The following is an 18,956-nucleotide window of genomic DNA, read 5'->3' as shown; positions in this document are numbered from 1 at the left end:
ATTCCCATCTTTGAACTGTAGTCATTGTAAATGTGGCCGTCTGCACCCATCCAAGCAAAGGTCACATGATAAAACTCCGCTGCTTTGCAACCTGTTTTACTGAAGGGGTAGTTTACATGTTAAAGTGCCCCTGTGGATTTCGTTACGTTGGCCAAACTTCAAGGGATTTCAAATTAGACTTAATGAACACAAAAGTGTCATAAGGAATTACAAACTGGAAACAAAAATGGTGGATAGTTAAGAAATAAATAAAAAGGAGAAGGTGAAAAAAGAGACAATATTAGCCAAACATTTCTTTGAAAAAAGTCACACAGTTTCCAATATCAGATGGCAAATTCTAGAAGAAGTTATGGTGCATTCAGGTAATGATAAAACACTAGCTTTACTTAAAAGGGTGGCATTCTGGATATTGAAACTAGAAACAGTACACCCAAAATGTCTAATGAACATTTTAGTCTAATAAATTGCTTTTTATAACTATATTATGCGGTGATATTGACACTTTATTTTTCTTTCACAGATAATCTGGCCAGGGGGTAAGGAATGGTAGAATGAATGTGGGAAAGTCCTGTGAGGGCTGTAGAGGCTGGTAAGAGAATGATCAATAATCTTGCATTCAAAAATTATGGGTTGACTTTAAGAGCAAACATATTCTCAGTTTTCAAAGGCAATTTCTCAAAATCCAATACATACAATACCCTCAACATCTAAACACTCGTTTCCCCAAATGGTTTAAGGAGAGATACTGAGGCCATCCCTTGCCTACAGTGCTAGAGTGTCTCAGGCTTATGGATGAGATTATTAAACTAATGGTTAAACTGGGAAAATTTTATATTGTTTTCACCTTTTTTCACCACTAGTCTGATGTTGAGTTTCATGTCGTTAAACCAGCCATGATGCTCCACGCGACAGCAGTAAGTCCCTTGATCTCGCAGGGTTAAGCTCTTAATGGTAAGAGACACTATTCCTTGTGTGATTCGACCATTTAGCTCATAGTGATTAGATGATTTAAAAGTCACTTTATATCCATCGGTCCAAATGAGAGGTTGATTGCACTTTGAACTAGGGCAGGCATCCTTGCCCCAGCACATGGTAGTAAGATCACTTGTGCTGCTTACTTTGTAGGTACATGGCAATGTAACTGATTGACCTTCCGTTCCGACAATGTCAAATCCACAAGTTAGAGTGACTGTAATGACAAAACAAAAGGTTATTTGACAGTCAATTGTAAGTTATTCTATTGGAGCAGATTTTTTACATGTTTATACCTGAGCATTTGTGTTGTACATGAACACCTTTACTATTTATTTTAGTCTGTGAAATGCAAAAATACACTCATCCCTTTCACAGCCCTGTACGTTATTGAGATGTTTAAATTATGTGAACCCCTTACTCCATACAGTGACAATTATATTTTTAGGGCATCCATCTTGGTGGCAACAGTTTAGAAAAGGCGTTTTGCTCTTTAACCACCATAATCCCAACTATACAAGGAAAGATCCATTCAGAATGGGTTTGTGGGAGTGGAAGAACTTGACTGGCCTGCTCAGAGCCCTGACCTCAACCTGACTGAGAAGGAAAGAAGTTCACTGGCACACAGGTAATGCTAGCAGGGTGAGACCCTTGCTTTAAATTTATTTAGTGTGGCATGCAACGTTTCGGGGACAACTGAAACCTGACTGACCTCAACTTGACTGACTTCAATCCAAATGGACACCTGTGGGATGAATTGGAACTATGAATTGGAACTATGATGTAATCCAGAACTATTCACTTAGTATCACTGCCAAACCCACCAAAAATGTTTCAACATTTAAAGGAGAAGGAAAGGCTTGCAGCAGCACTTGGGGGTGCGAAATGTTAGGCATCCCAAAGGATTGTAGTTACTTACCTGAAACCCCGGGCTGGTGCTCCTATCAGCAGAAAACTGCACTGGCCCAGGTTATTCCAGTGAGCAACACGGAGTGATCCACTTCCGTCATCTTCCGTCTTCAAATTTCCCGGGGCAAATGCATGCGCAGTTGAACCAAATAGCCGACTTTTTAGTTAAAGATCGGCTGTTCATTCTACTGTGCATGTGCAGCTGAGCGAAGAAGGAGGAAGATGGAAGAAGATCTTCCTTTATCAGAAAGGTCTATATAAATACACCAGTAAACCCTCAAAGTAATGCTGCTCTGAGTCCTCTGTCAAAACAAACACAGCATTTCTTTCCTTCTATTGTGTACACATGGGCTTCTGTATCAGACTTCCTGTTTTCAGAATAAACCTCCAGGGCTAGGGCTTAAGCATGCACAGTTTGCTCCTCTCCCCCTCCCTTCTCTGCTGTAATCTGAGCTCAGAGCTGTAAGTGAGCAGGGAGAGACTCAGGCAGGAAGTGATGTCACACCAAGCTTATATGGCAGCGTCTATCCTAAACAAACAGAGACAGTGTCTAGAGCTGTTTACTCAGGTATGGTAAAGCATTCTGCAGAATAAATATAGCGTTCTAGCTTGCACTATTGTGGCTAATCTGTTAGCAATAAACTGTCTTGGAGCTTTCCTTCTCCTTTAAAGAAGGAGAGAGATTGGCCAAAGAAGACCCCCAGGCAGTGTGCTGAATTAACAGAGTTAATGGTCATGCCATCAATAGTAATGGTGAAAGGAAGAGAAGGGTTAGGTTTGGGGAGAAAGTTTAAGTTGAGATGGTGTTGATTGATCCAGGAGGAGATAGCTAGGAAGCAATTTGCAATTTGGGTCAGGACATCAGTGGTAAGTGAACTGGTGTCTACATATATGAGTATGTCATTGGCATACTGGTAATATAAGTTCAAATGAAGATATATGGTATCATAAAGAGAGAGTGTACAAGGAGAACAGCAGAGGGCCAAGTACAGAACCATGAGACACCCCCACACTAAGCTGAACTGGGAAAGAGGATTTGTTAGCAAATCCCCTTATGTCTATTATACACATACAGAAATTCCATATTAACATAAGGAGAGAAGAACTACAACTGAAAGATTGCTTTAGAATTAGCGATGAGCATAAAAGGTTTGCCCTTTTCCTTAGCTGAAGAAATTGGAGCACTTGAAAAATCCAAGTGTTTTTTTTTATTTGGCTTCTATTTGCTGTTTTTTTTTTTACCATTTTCTATAATTTAGGTTTTAAAAATGAATTAGTTTGATTTTCCTTCATTTAAACTCTTTCCTCCATATGTAATAAAAGGCACTAAGTTTGCCCAGGAGCAGCAACACATAGAAACCAATACGATGTTTATTTAAACAGGTGACCAGTAAATTCTACCTGCTGATTATTTGCTATGGGTTATTGCACCTGGGCAAACTGCATGTCTTTTATTACATAACCCCCTTTAAGAGATTTGTTCTACCTTCTAAACCATTACAATCTGATATATTTATCAGCAACATCTTGATATCCCAGCAACCAATGCATCAGTGATAAAAGTTTCTCTGTTACAGACTTTTAGTGACTATCATGAAGCTGCTGAACAATGTATAAATGAATCAATGAAATTATAAACATTTAGAAAGTCCACAATTCTGCTTCCTTATTTGCTACTGGGTATCTTGATTTAAACATTTAAAAAAAAGTTACATTTTAAAACACTTTTTTTTTTAGAAAAACCTTAAAAAATAAAGAACTAAAATAGATAGTGATATGATATATGATATTAGCGTATGTTGGAAATTGATTTGTTTTGTCAGGTTGAAAAGGGACCCAAAATTTCTGCTTGAAATAGATTTTCTTTGTAAAAAAAAAGATTCATTTTCTATTCCACAGCTCCATCTTGTGTCAGGTCTATGAATGTCACACATTGTTCTCCTGTTTGAATATATCCTCACTAAAATGATATAAGTATTAGCCTGTGTACATGAATTTGTGTAGTAGAAAATAAACCATAATCTCTACAGCCATATGCTTGAAATTAAAAGTTGTCTACTTTTAATTGAACTTTTAGATACAAAGAGTCATTTTCTGAGACAATTTGCAATTGGTTTTAATTTTTTATTATTAGTGGTTTTTGAGTCATTTAGCGTTTTATTCGGCAGCTCTCCAGTTTGCAATTTCAGCATCTGGTTGCTAGGGTCCGAATTACCCTAGCAAACATGCATTGATTTGAATGAGAGATTAGTATGTAATTTGCAGAAGGCCTGAATAAAAAGATGAGTAATAAAAAGTAGCAACAATAAATGTGTAGCCTTACAGATAAAATTGACCTTGAGATATTTAAAAAAAAGTTCAGGCTAAATAAATGTCACATACTTTCAGTATCTGTAATAGCTACTTGTATCTGTTTTTACTGGCAACTAAATATAAAAGCAGGACATTTTTTTGATAAATACAGTGGATGGCTTTCCAGTAATAATGATTGCATTGCCCTAGCCAAATTCTTTTGGGATCTAAGTTAAGTCTTTCTTTGTTACTTTGAAAAGGGTTTAGGCAATGCCTCTTGTGTATCTGTGATACAGATGTAAACATTTTTCTATCAATGGATGTTTGTTTGAATTAATTAAAAATTGAAGACCACTTTATAGGAGAACAGCAGAAGAGAAAGAAGTATGTAGTTATATCCACTGACTTTACAATTGGTCTTTATCTGATATAAGAGTATGTCTACTTTTACCTAGCTTACCTGCCAGTTCTTCTTCTTGTCTTGTAGTTTGGCATTTATACCACAATCTAATCAGGAGCAACCATACTCAGCAACTGATGATTGGTCCATGTGTTGGGACCTCAGCCAAAGTCATGTGATGCCCTTGGTTATAGTCAGTCATTCCAGACTTAAGGTTCATCGTTGCTTATTTATGTGCACTTTACAATAAAATTATAGCAAGCCAGTGGCTTATAATAAATTACAAAACAAGGGTTACAGAATGAAGCAGATTGTAAGGAAAACAGTCTAAATCAGTGATACCCAATGAGTAGCTCACAAGCAATATGTTTCTCACCAACCCCTTGTATGTTTCTCCCAGTGGCCTCAAAGCAGGTGCCGTTTTTTTAAATTTCTGGTTTGGAGGAAAGTTTTGGTTGCATAAAAAACAGGTGTACTGCTAAACAGAGTCTCCTGTAGGCTGACAATCCACACAGGGGCAACAAATAGTTAATTATATACTTTATTTGGAACCCCCAGGAACTGTAACACTCACGTTATCAGGAACCTTGCGCAGTACACTTGAATGCACAGATGGACCCTGTATTCAGGTGTTCACTAATGCCCTTTTGGGGCCCCAGCCTTTCTGCTGCTGAAACCAACAAGGATGTGAGTAGCTAGAAACAAGTCCATAAACGAGGTACCGGCAAGGAGTTAGAGAAGAATTGGTCAAGAATCAGGCGAAGAGTTCAAGGCAGGAATCATAGTCAAAAATACGCTTTAGCAGGAACAGTAAACTGAAGCCTAGCTTAGGCACTGATGAAATGGTGAAACTGGCTTTTAAACAGGATTTGGCGTAAAAGATTCAAAACTGGTGCCGAATAGCAGCAAACGCCAGCGGCAAAAGCAGAAGTGCACGCCTGCGCACTCGAGCAGGAAGAGAGGCGCACTGGGAGGTAAGCGAAGGATTTGATCTCCCAGCACGTCTTACAGGAACTTTTTCATGCTTGTGTTGCTCCCTGATTCCTTTTACATCTGAAGGTTGTTCACGGGTAAAAAAGGTTGGGGAACCCTGGTCTAAAGGGATGGGGATTCCAAAGTTTAGAGAGACAAGGTGTCCCAGAATATATTGTAAATATCTCACTGAGTAGCAGATGTGGTCCAGGTGCACCAGCCCCAGACCCCCAGCTTTAGGGAGCGGTACGCCAGAAATATCAAGAAAGAACAGGGCTGCCCAGCAGCACCAGAAAAGTTTTAAGTTAAAAAATATATCTTTACTTTACAGAGTTAAAAATGTATACTTGCATCTCCATCCGCCCCACGCTTTTCATACCCACCAGGGCACTTAATCATGTGCTATCTGGTGGGTACGAAACACGTAGGGTGGATGGAGATGCAAGTATACACTTTAAACTTTGTAAAATAAAGATATATTTTTTAACTTAAAACTTTTCTGGTCCTGTGGATACGTTTGAGTGCCGGGCAGCCCTGTTCTTTCTTCGATATTTCTGGAGTGCCGCTCCCTATCTCCCTAGCCCTGTTCTTTCTAAGATTTTTCTAAAAGGATGGTGAACCTTTCACAAAAGGTTGTTGGATAGAATCAGTGATACTTTTTTTAATGATACGTTGACTTCTAACAATTAAGCAAGAAATAGGTGGGTTTTTAGGGAGTGTTTTAATTAGGAGGAGAGCCAGACTATAGGGGCAAATTCACTAAGATGCGAAGTTGTGCCAGGCGCAACTTCGCCGCACTTCGCCAGGCGTAGTTTCGCCAGGGCTCCGCAAATTCACTAAAATCCGAAGTTGCGCACAGGGGTAGCATAAGGTTGCGAAGTTGCGCTAGCGTTGATTCGCTATATAAAGCGAAGTTACGCTAGCGAAGGCTAATTTGCATACGGCGCGAAATTCAAATTTCAATGGAGGAATACGTATCTGCACTACAAATGCCTAGAAAACCTTCAAATCAGCAAATAAAATTTTTATTTTGCCCTACACATGTGCCCACTGTCTAGGTAAGTTGCCATGAGTCAGGTAATGTAGGGGGGAGGAAGGGGAGCCCCAAAAAATTTTCGATCTTTTTCAGCCTATCAGCCATCATGTAGAAAACACGCCAGCGTTTTTTTGGGACTTTTTTTTAAACAATCCCTATCTACTCTATTGCGCTTCGCCAGGTCTGAGGTGGCGAAGGAAGTCTAGCGTAAAAGGTAGCGTTCAGTACACTGCGCAAGTTAGTGAATTTGCGTAGTTTCGTCGCTAGCGAAAATTCGCCTGGCGTAAGGTTGCGAAGTAACACTAGCGAAACTACGCCAGCGTTCGTTAGTGAATTTGCGCAGTAGCGAAAATGCCAAACGCTAGCGAATTAACGCTAGCGTTCGGCGCTTTGCGGCTTAGTGAATTTGCCCCATAGGCGGAAGTGTGAGAAAAATCTTGGGGTTAGGACAGGGTGAGTTGATGAAAGGAGAAGGCAGGTGAAGGCCAGAGGAAGATCATTGGGAGTGGGAATAAATGTATATTGACAGAGCTGAGATATATGGGGGGCTTAGGGTGGTGGCACGCAGGGAGATTACGTATTGATTCGGTTTTCCGAAGTCGCTCCAATTTGCGACACATATGCCATCCCACCGGCGATTCGCATACTTGTTGGCAGGAAGGCATTTTGCAGAGTTTAGCCGCCCACAGTATCAAAGATTTGTTGCTTGGAAACTAATCTCCCCACCTTTATTGTTAAGGAAGAATAAAATACATTGGTCCCCCTTACATCTCCCCAACAACAGAAAGGAAATTCGCCCAAGCAACCACCATGACCGGCCACTTGACTTCTGGGTTTTTGCTCTCTCGTGGTAATTACCAACCAGGAGTATAACTACTAAATGTAGCAAACTATTTTTCAGCAATGACCCAGCAGCTAATCAAAGCTTGTCTATAATTAAAATAAACTAAAATGAGGTCTACTAATCATAGGCTGCAGTTGTATGGAATTGATGAAGCCTTTTAATAAATATACTGTACATATATAGATAGATATGAATGATATTAATGTTATATAATGAATAAAGTACCCCCTCTTGTAAAATTTAAGGATATTATAAGTTACCGAGGCGTTTCATGACCATATAAAAACTCGAGGCCGAAGGCCGAGTGTTTTTATACAGGTCATGGAACTCTGAGGTAACTTCTAATATCCTCATATTTTGCAACTGTGGGTACTTTATTTATTATAATACACACATTTCAGTGAGTCATTTGACAGAAATGACATCAGAACTCACCGTTTATAACTGATGACATCAGAACTCACCGTTTATAAGAAATTCATGGCTTTTGTGTATTATAATATCATTAATCATTTTCTGAATGATGTTGCTATTAAATTAAACCATTAGTAAAACGTCAACAGATTCTTTGATCAAAGAGCATCCCATGTTGCAATGCATTATAGGGGCAAGGGAGGAAAATTGATAAGACTGATTGCATGAAGATGGTAAATACTGATAATTAGACTTAAACCTGATAAGGCAGGAAATAGGGAGCTCCGTATAAGTACTATTGACTCTCACTATCATCAAAGAAAGGGATGAATTACTCCCACTACAGTAACAGGACTATTGGCTTCAGTATGGAATAAAAAGCCAGTGTTTAGCACTGAATGTGTAACTATAAGTAGCACATTACTAACATCTTAAGGGTAATAGATGGGCTGAACTGCGAATATTAACAGCATCAACAAAAATGTAAAAAGGGAAGCTCACCTTTACATGAACCGTTATATAAGCAATGTTACAGTTGGTTTTCGTTTCTTATTTTGTATGTTTTTGAATGATTTGCATTCCTGCCCTGACTATTTACAGGCTGCAACTGAAAAAGTTATTTGGTTTCCGGTGTCTCCCCCAGCCTGACAACCAAAAACACATGGAATTCGAGGAGTGTTATTTTCTCCTATTTATCTTCAATTGTGGCAATAAGATAACAGTTAAAACCCCAAGCCTGAGTGCAGCAGAATAAAATATATAGATATTGAAAAAATTATAAAATATTAATCAAAGTAAATGTTATTTTTTTACATGTACTGTAATGTAAAATAAAATTGATTTTAAATAAATTTTAAAATGTAATTTTTTTAAGTGATCTCAGGCTTCACAAGTCTCTTGATTTTGTGTCTAAATCTCAGGCTCCACAGGTTCCTTGTTTCTCTCCCTCTCAAGCTCCACATGTCCCTCGGTTCTGTCTCTCAATGTCAGGCTCCACAGGCCCCCTGGTTCTCTCTGTCTCTCAATCTCAGGATCCACAGGTCTCTTGGTTTTCTCCCTCTCTCTCCATCTCTAGCTCCATATGTCCCTTGGTTCTGTCTCTCAATGTCAGGCTCCACAGGCCCCCTCGTTCTTTCTGTCTTTCAACCTCAGGCTCCACTGGTCCCTTGGTTCTCTCCCTCTCTCTCTCTCTCCATCTCAAGCGCCACAGGCCCGTTGGTTCTCTCTCTGAATCTCAGGCTCCACAGACCCCTTGGTTCTCTCCCCCTCTCTCTCTCTCTCTCTTGCAATTTCAGCAATCTAGGTCCAAATTACCCTAACAACCATGCCTTCATTTAAATAAGAGACTGGGATATGAATAGGAGAGGGCCTGAAGAGAAAGATATCTAATAAAAAGCAATAACAATACATTCGTAGCCTTACAGAGCATTTCTATATAAAGTATTTTTATATGGGGTCAGTGACCCCCATATAAGCTGGAAAGAGTCAGAAGAATGCAATAATTCAAAAAATATACAAAATAAATAATGAAGACCAATGGAAAAGTTGCTTAGAATTGTCATTCTATAACATACTAAAAATTAACTTAAAGGTGAACCACCCCTTTAATATAAATGCCAGGATGTTGGTCTGGAACTATGGGTAAGTAACAGAGCCTACAGATGCAGCCACTTTGGTTTGTGTGTTTGACACAGAATAACTAAACACATATATCCCATTTATCCCACTTAAAGGAGGAGTAAAGGCAAAACAGAAATAGGCTTCTAAACAAAGTCTTGTGGACATAGAACTCACTAATCGTTTTCAAAGAGTTCTCTGTGGATTCGAAGCGTCTGGGAGCTAAGGAGACACAGGTATGAAAACATTGGTGGTCAGTAGCTACCTTCAGTCTCTGCGTTCAACCTGTTACTGTTTATTTTGCTGCGAATTACGTGCCTTGATGACATGTTGGGTCAACTGAAGGGGGAAAAAAATGCGCATGCACAATGTGGAGGAGCTGCGAGGGGAACCTTACTAGGGATGTCGCGGACTGTTCTGCGGCGAACTTGTTCGCGCGAACATCGGCTGTTCGCGTCCGCCGCAAGTTCGCGAACGTCGCGCGACGTTCGCCCATAGGCGTTCGCGTCAAAATCGTTCGACCATTCGACCATTCGGTCGCTAAAATCGAACGATTTTCGTTCGATTCGAACGAAAATCGTTCGATCGATTAAAATCCTTCGATCGTTCGAATCGAACGATTTTCGGATGTTCGAAGTTCGCGAACTGTTCGCGAACTGTTCGCATTTTTTGCCGGTGTTCGCGAACGGCGTTCGCGAACACATTATCGGCGGTTCGCTACATCCCTAAACCTTACGTCTGTGCTTTTAAAATGGCGCTGGCAAACGCCTGAAGATAGAGCTGGCTAGGCGGATTGCTACATAATGGATAGGAATTCAGAAGCGAAAATATAGCGGTTCAGGAGGCGCATGTGGGGGGAAACATTTTAATGACATTATCATTTCAAACTTTTCCTTCTCCTTTTAGGGTCAGGCCACACAGGGCGTTTTGGGGGTTTGTTTTTGCGTCGACCAATCTCCCCAAATGCCTTCCCTGAATCTGCTAAAATGAAAATAAACGCTGACGCTAATCACACGCGGCAGTTCATTTTCCAAATTTGCTTCACGAGGAAACTTCTGGCGCCTTCGGAAAACAAATCGCGGTGTGTGATTAGCGCCGGCGACCAAATCTCCCCAAAATGCCCTGTGTGGACTTACCCTTACACAGAAAATTGTGTCACAGCATCCCATCTAATTAAAGCATTCATAATTGCGAACAATGGCGCTAATGAAAAGGTTAAATGCATTAAATGAGTTAAGATGACTTTAGATAACACAGTTTCTTCAATTAATCCCGAGTCATGACGCATTTAACCTACAAATCCAATTGGCTTCATCTGTAGGTCACAACAGGGTTGCGTGAATTCTCCAAGCATACAGGATATTGTGTCTTTTCTACAACTGCGTGCAAAGCAGAGAGCAGATTGGTCTATACGCTCTCCAGTGGCGGAACTACCGGGGGAGCAGGGGGTGCGAACGGGCCAGGGCCCGCACCCCCTCAGGGCCCCCCGGCAGTCCGTGCACCACTAACAAATGCGGCCAAATGCAGTCGTACGGAGGGGACGGGGCCCGGCTGCACGTCACGCACCAGGGCCCACCCCCCTCTAGGATCGCTACTGACGCTCTCCCTGCATGAGCATCTCTCGCCTCTCCAGCTTTTGCAGCAGTATCCTAATGTAATGAATATGGGAGAGAATAACCCTACTGGCACAGCAGAAATAAGAGATAGTTATTTCAGTGTCCGTGACCTTTGTGACTCAATACCATTTAGCAATAAACAGGAAATGAAAATAGAAACTTACAATGATTGCAGAAAGCTGGTGCCTTTTACTTTTTTTTATTTCACTTCTACTTCCCTTGACTTGCTACTTGAAATTAGGCAGATCATCACATTTTTTTTCCGTTTACTTGTTGTGTTTTGGCTTCAGATAAGATACAATTAAACAAAATCAAACAAGAGACTCCCCTTAAAGGGGTAGTTCACCTTTGCCTACAGCAAATAGATTCAGTCCACACTACCCATAGCTGTACATTCACAATATCACATTAAGACATAATTAAATACACAAAGAAACACACACAAGCATGCCAAACATCCCAGAGACCCACATGCCATGGTTTTAGTAAAGATTTCTAAATAAGGAGATCCCAGACTTTACTGATGTGGGGTCTGGAAGTGATCAAATCAAGATCTACAAGTGCATAATGTAGCAATTTACATTGCTATAGCTAACAGAAACCTAAATTACCGAGTATTTATGTATTAAAAATAGAATAATAGAAGTAACCAGTAACTCAGCAGTTTTTGGGCAGATTACAACAACCGGCCACCAGCAGAAGATCTTTTAGTAGATCATGATCTATCTTTTGGTCATTACCAATCTACACAAAGATTGTTGGGTTCCATAGGGCAATGCCCCAATACAAGATCTTCTTATTTACAGATGGAATCAGGGGATGAAATTGGGGGGGGGGGAATAAAAGGTCAACAGTGGATTGATTGCAAACACCTTGATGCTCAGGTCACAATTAAAGGTATCATGTCCTTATGTCTGAGACAGTGGGAGCATCCACAAGCTTCTGAGAGAAAACAAATTATGGTTTCAATAAAATAATGGGCAGAAACATTACTTCCAAAGTAACCAGAGACTTGCAAGCCATAGGAGTATATTTATCAAAGAGTGAAGTTAAAAATCGCCACAGTCTGCTAGAGTGAAATTCCACAACTTTCCATTCCTTTGTACGGGATTTTGAAATGCGTATTTATTAATGGAGAGTGGCGGAATTTCACTCTAGAGGACTGCGGCGATCTCTAACTTCCCTCTTTGATAAATATACCCCTAGTTCGCTAGATGCTATGTGATACATGTTTCTGGGGTCAATAGAATGCAGTTGCATTCCAGATTCATGCATTTCATATCACCAAAAGCAGACGCTCCCTAACTTGTCTCTAGCAAAGAAAAACTGCTGATAGACAAAAGCTGCTGACAGCTTATTGGCCAGTATACAGGGCCCTCAGTTGTGCTTCCGTGATCGATATCTGGCCCAAAAAATTTATTAACTTGCAAATTCATCCTTGAAATAAAAAGTCATTAAAGGGATACTGTCATGGAAAAACATGTTTTTTTCAAAAACACGTCAGTTAATAGTGCTGCTCCAGCAGAATTCTGCACTGAAGTCAGTTTCCCAGCTGCCCCTGTCATGTGACTTGTGTCTGCACTTTAGGATGGAATTACTTTCTGGCAGGTTGTTATTTCTCCTACTTAATGTAACTGAATGTGTCTCAGTGGGACTTGGCTTTGACTATTTAGTGCTGTTCTTCCAGGGAGCTGTTATCTTGTATTAGGGAGCTGCTATCTCATTAGCTTCCCATTGTTCTGTTGTTAGGCTGCTGGGGGGGGGAGGGGCCGATATCACTCCAACTTGCAGTACAGCAGTAAAGAGTGATTGAAGTTTATCAGAGCACAAGTCACATGACTGGAGGCAGCTGGGAAATTAACAATATGTCTAGCCCCTATTTCAAAATTGAATATAATAAAATCTGTTTGCTCTTTTGAAAAATGGATTTCAGTGCAGAATTCTGCTGGAGCAGCACTATTAACTGATGTGTTTTCAAAAAAACATGTTTTCCCATGACAGTACTTTAACACCATCCTCCCATAATTTTTGACAAAGACCAGGGATCAACACTTTGGACCAACCAGGTTTGGAGTAACAAGTACCATACAATTGTGGTATTTCCAAAACCATACAAGCACAATTTAAAAAAGAAAATACTTATTTCCATAAACATCAGATTTACACAATTTATTAAGAAAAAATTGAAACAGAACAGTCACATTTTTTTCTAGTACCAAATGGGACTTTCCAATAAAAGTGTTTTCATAAAATGGATCATCTTAATGAAAGTGTATTAATATATACAGTATTATATTTATTTTCCGTGAATATCATGATATTTACTGATAAGACTAAACTTTCTGCACTGTAATTGATCTTTTCAGTGATGAGTACAAGATTAATTTGCCATTGTACAGTTATATTCTCTTCAGTTAGGCTCTTTATGCTGCTATTTCCTTTTATATAATGAAAATTCAAAATAAAAAGGAAAAATGTGGCAGTTACAGGGAAGGGCAAGTGCACGTAAGGCAATAGAAGAGAAAACTGAGTCATGATTGGGTCTACTATTGCAAAGATGAGTGAGATTGTTAAAAGCAGAATACTAACAGTCATAAAAAAAAAAAAGTTTGGGAACTCCTCTCAGCCTGCATAATAATTTACTCCACTTTCAACAAAAAAGACAACAGTGGTATGTCTTTCATTTCCCAGGAACTGGGGTGTTTTCTGAACAAAGATTTTTAATTTTAGTGAAATGGAAGGCCACAGGCACAGTTGCTGTAAAATCCAGGTCTGACAGGCCAAGAAAAATACAGGAGCGGCATATGCAGAGGATTGTGAGGTTACAGACAACCCAAAGATCACCTCCAAAGACCTGTAAGAACATCTTGCTGCACATGGTGTATCTGTAAATCGTTCTACAATTCAGTGCAATTCACACAAAGAACATGTGTATGGCAGGATGATGAGAAAGAAGCCCTTTCTGCACTCACGCCACAAACAGAGTTACTTGTTGTATGCAAAAGCTCATTTAGACAAACCACAGTCATTTTGGAACAAAGCGCTTTGGACTGATGAGACAAAAATGTAGTTATTAGGTCATAACAAAAAGCACTTTGCATGGCGTAAGAAGAACACTGCATTTCAAGAAAAACACCTGCTACCTACTGTCAAATTTGGTAGAGGCTCCATCATGCTGTGGGGCTGTGTGACTAGTTCAGGGACGGGTTGTTAAAGTCGAGGGTCGGATGAATTCAACCCAAAATCAACAAATTCTTCAGGATAATGTTCAAGCATTAGTCACAAAGTTGAAGTTATGCAGGGGTTGGATACTCCAACAAGACAATGACCCTAAACACACTTTGAAATCTACAAAGGCATTTATGCAGAAGGAGAAGTACTGTACAATATTCTGGAATGGCCGTCACAGTCCCCCGACTTGAATATCATGGAAAATCTATGGAATGAATTGAAGCAGGCTGTCCATACTCGGCAGCCATCAAATTTAACTGAACTGGAGAGATTTTGTATGGACGAATGGTCAAAAATACCGCCATCCAGAATCCAGACACTCATCAAAGGCTATAGGAGGCGTCTAGAGGCTGTTACATTTGCAAAAGGAGGCTCAACTAAGTTTTATGTAATATCTCTGTTGGGGTGCCCAAATTTATGCAGCTGTCTAATTTTGTTATGATGCATATTGCATATTTTCTGTTAATCCAATAAACTTTATGTCACTGCTGAAATAATACTGTTTCTATAATGTAGGTTATATATTAAAAGGAAGTTGCTACTTTGAAAGCTCAGCCAATGATAAACAAAACTCCAAAGAATTAAGAGGGTTTCCCAAACTTTTTCATATGACTGTATGGCACATGGTAGCGATTAGCACCCAAAAATGCAGACAAGTTTGTTTTTAGGGTGTTAATAACGATTTTGATTACCAGTGTGCATTATGGGTAGAGAACTGGCTGCAGGGAAAAATAAAGAACACTTTTTGCCTGGAGGTAACACTAAAGATCCAGCCCCTGTAGTTCTATATCCTTCTGGGGATAGGACACCCACCTTAATGGCTTTGCTCCAAATAGTATGGAAATATTGTCTGGGTTTTTAAAGGACTGAAAACAAGATACAAACAACATGCTTCTGATGGCCACAATATGGGTTTAATCAATGAAACTCATTTTCAAGGGGCGTCAGTACCCAGTCCTAATGTTGTACCTCTTACTGTAGCTTCATAATCTTTCTGATTTCATGTTGCCAACTGCTTTAAAACCAGGATTTCTTCACCTTGAATCTACAGTACACAACAGCAAGTACATTGGGCTGCCAAAACTGCCCAACTTGACATAAGCATGGAATCAGGACCTGCTAATTTTACAATAACAATGGCCTGGTGTGGGGAGTTGTAGTTAACCAACAGGTCAACAGTGGCATGTTTGATTATACATAGCTGACTTATTTTTTGCCTAGGGATCAGCCACCATTGGGGACAGCTATGCCCCCTGAGCTCTAAGCATTGTTTAGATACTGTGCAAGAGCTGGGGTCCCAGGGTGGATGTTTTCGCTTGCTTACACAGTGAAATAAGGAATTGTTTGGTTTAAACCCTTCTCCATAATTAGAGCTGGCTTATTCCCATGCATTGTCGTGTGCATGTTATATGAATGTTGTAATTACATTTCCCCAGAAAGCCCCCTAACATGACTTTATAGCCTATGGGAGCCAGGGAACTCCCATAGGCATCTGCAGTGTCAGCTCCGTGGCTGAGTTAAACAAGAGCAATATGTTATAGAGCAGCTAAACAAGAAGGACAGACAACAGCAGTCTGCATCTGGATAAGATAAATCATAGCATGGGGTTACATGATATGTCGTGGGACATAGCAGAAAATTAGCTTAGGAAGGATTTATTCATCCAAAATGTCCCAAAATCCTCAACAAGTTTCAGCCGGCAGCTTAAAAAATGTAGCGGGCAGAAGGTTTAGAACATGGTTGCATTTATGTGATTTGCTAAAGACACAGATATGGGACCTATTCTCCACAATCCTCAGGAATTGGTGTTTTCCAGATAAGGGATCTTTCCTTAATTTGGATCTCCCTACCTTGACTACCATATTTAATAATAGTTTGCCCAGGAGCAGTAACCCATAGCAACCAATAAGATGTTTTCTTTTAAACAGGTGATCAGTAAATGTTTCCTGCTGATTGGTTGCTATGGGTTATTGCTCCCGGGCAAACTTAGTGCCTTTCATTGCATAACCCCCTAAGTCTACTAGAATATCATGTAAACATTACATAAACCCAGTAGGCTGGTTTTGCTGCCAATAAGGATTAATTATATTTTAGTTGGGATCAAGTACAAGCTACTGTTTTACTATTACAGAGAAAAAGAATATATTTTTTTTAAAAAATTTGGATTATTTGGATAAATTGGAGTCTATGGGAGTTGGTCTTTCTGTAATTCACAGCTTTCTGGATAAAGGGTTTCCTGATAACAGGTCCCATACCTGTACTTCTGAAAGACTGCCTGGTGAGACTATCCACAATGCTTGTTGCAATACCAGACAATACAGAGCAATACTCTGTATAACTCAAAAGTATCAACAACTAATGGTCTGCTATATAAGATTCCATTGTTTTCTATGGGACAAGCCAAATGGTATACTAATGGTAACTCAAATAATTCCCATTGGAAGCGAATCTATTTTTAGTTCAGGTATGGGACCTGTTATGCAGAATCCTCTGGACCTGGGGGTTTCTGGATTTTTTCATAAATTGAATCTTCATACATGTAAACATTAAATAAACCCAATAGGCCGGTTTTGCTTCCAATAAGGATTAAGTACAAGCTACCGTTTTATAATTACAGAGAAAAAGGAAATTGTGACAGCCTTTCCCTAGTTCTGAGCTTTCTGGATAACGGGTTTCTGGATAACGGATCCCATACCTGTAAAAAGTTGCAAACGGAGACAGGGAGAAAAACAGATGAACTAGATGGATAGATAATGAAAAGTCTATCTAGGGTGAAATTGCCTACTGGGAATGTCCAGCCAATCCACGACCCCCATATTAGTGTTGCGTATGTTGAATGAAGCTGCATGCTGTTGAAGTCATTCACAAAGGGAATTTATGAGATTTCCCCCCTAAACCCTGTTTGTTATTACAGAGACTAAACTTTCTTTTTCTACAGTGCAGGAAAAAAAAGTTGTTATTAAAATCCCTTTCCAGGGGCCCCCCTCCACTCTTGGGATAAGATGTCAAAAATGAAATTCTTTCCCTTTCCCCCCTGCAAGTGAGATTAAGCACATCTGGCAGAGACTAGGTTAAAGCCCCCTTATAGCAAGACTATCCTAAGTATCCGAAAGTCTAGTCTCTGGCTATTTCCTGAGCTGCTAACAGAAACACAACTCCAATTACTGACACATGGGCATTTGTCTATAATCATTCCAGTAATAAATCTGCCCTATAATAAATATTCTGTCCTTGTTTTACAGTTGTCTATACAATCTGCTTCTTTTAAGATACATACCCTTCAATACGCATCTAACATTCCTAGAGATTAAAAAAAGCACAATACACGCAATATTTAAAACAAATATCAACATTTAAAAGCAAAGTATTGGACAAAGCAAAAAGAATTCTTTTCTTTTAATGAATAAACTAAAAACTAGACTTTTGAATTTCATTGAAAATAAAACAAATACAGGTATGGGACCAATTATCCAGAATGCTCGGGAACCGGGGGTTTTCCCGGATAAGGGATCTTTCCATAATTTGCACCTTAAATCTACTAAAAAATCATGTAAATAAATATAAACCCAATAGGCTACTAAAAAAGCATATAAAAACATATAAACCCAATAGGCTGGTTCATTGCCTGCAGTAAATATTAATTGTATCTTAGTTGGGATCAAGTACAAGGTACTGTTTTATTATTTCAGAGAAAAAGGAAATCACTTTTTAAAAAATTGAATTATTTATATTATAATGGAGTCTATGGGAGACGGCCATCCTGTAATTCGGAACTTTCTGGATAATGGGATTCCGGATAACGGAATAGTTAAAAGCAAGAAAACGTACAAGAACGGGGGTTCATTCTGACACCGTGGCTGCTGAATGGAATCTTTCTGGTTAGAGAATCCAGTGACCAAATGAAACTTTCTGCAACAGAGGCGGATGCAGAAACAGAAGCAAGAGAGATCACAAAAGGGGGAATCTCACCTGAGCAGAGCAGCAGGAACGCAGAGATGAGTTGCTGGGTGACTGCGCTGTGCAACATTGTGCCGGAGAGAGATGCAGAGAGTGTGGAACACCAGGAGAGACTCATTGTTTCTATAAGCATGACTTAGTTGGTCACTCCCACACTCACTCAGAGGACATGCACAATGCCAAACATGCACACTTTATTAGCACAGTGAGGTTACTACTTAAAGGCACAATCCAAAAATGTAATTCTAAGTAATACTTTTTTGTCATCATTCCTGTTTAAAGCAGTATTTACCTCTGCACTGCTGGTTCTGACTCCTGCATCAATCGGGCAGCTGACTACTTTGATACACTGTTTCAAGAGTTTAGTTTGTGTGTATTGCAAAGTTGCTTTGTATGAATTTTTTTCTTTCATGAAAGTCTTTGGATGGAGTTCCACTTTAAACGGGTGGTTCAACTTTAAGTTAACTTTTTGTATGTTATAGAATGGCTAATTCTAAACAACATTTCAATTGGGCTCTTTTCTTTGCTATTGTTTTTTAATTATTTGCCTTCTTTTTCTGACTCTTTATAGCTTTCACTGACCTCATTTAAAAAAAAAATAGTCTGTAAGGCTACAAATGTATTGTTATTAATATATTTTATTATTATTTTATTATTTGCTCATCTTTTTATTCAGTCCCTCTCCTATTCCTATTG

At 39.5% G+C, this 18,956-nt stretch overlaps 1 protein-coding gene across 2 annotated transcripts in view; it reads right to left on the bottom strand.

Annotated features, from left to right (window-relative positions):
• The window catches only part of havcr1.L (hepatitis A virus cellular receptor 1 L homeolog), a 36,746-nt gene extending 18,353 nt beyond the window's left edge, over positions 1-18,393 (bottom strand). Inside the window, exons 1-2 of one of the 2 annotated variants that reach the window (XM_018250896.2) lie at positions 18,273-18,393; positions 845-1,189 (exon numbers count right to left, since the gene is read on the bottom strand). In XM_018250896.2, the coding sequence (XP_018106385.1) occupies positions 845-1,189; positions 18,273-18,393 (466 nt within the window). 2 annotated transcript variants of the gene reach the window in all.
• Between the last annotated feature and the right edge of the window lie 563 nt (positions 18,394-18,956).

This window comes from Xenopus laevis, chromosome 3L (assembly GCF_017654675.1).
Source record: "Xenopus laevis strain J_2021 chromosome 3L, Xenopus_laevis_v10.1, whole genome shotgun sequence".
NCBI lineage: Eukaryota > Metazoa > Chordata > Amphibia > Anura > Pipidae > Xenopus > Xenopus laevis.
This window is presented reverse-complemented; position numbering and strand designations above follow the sequence as displayed.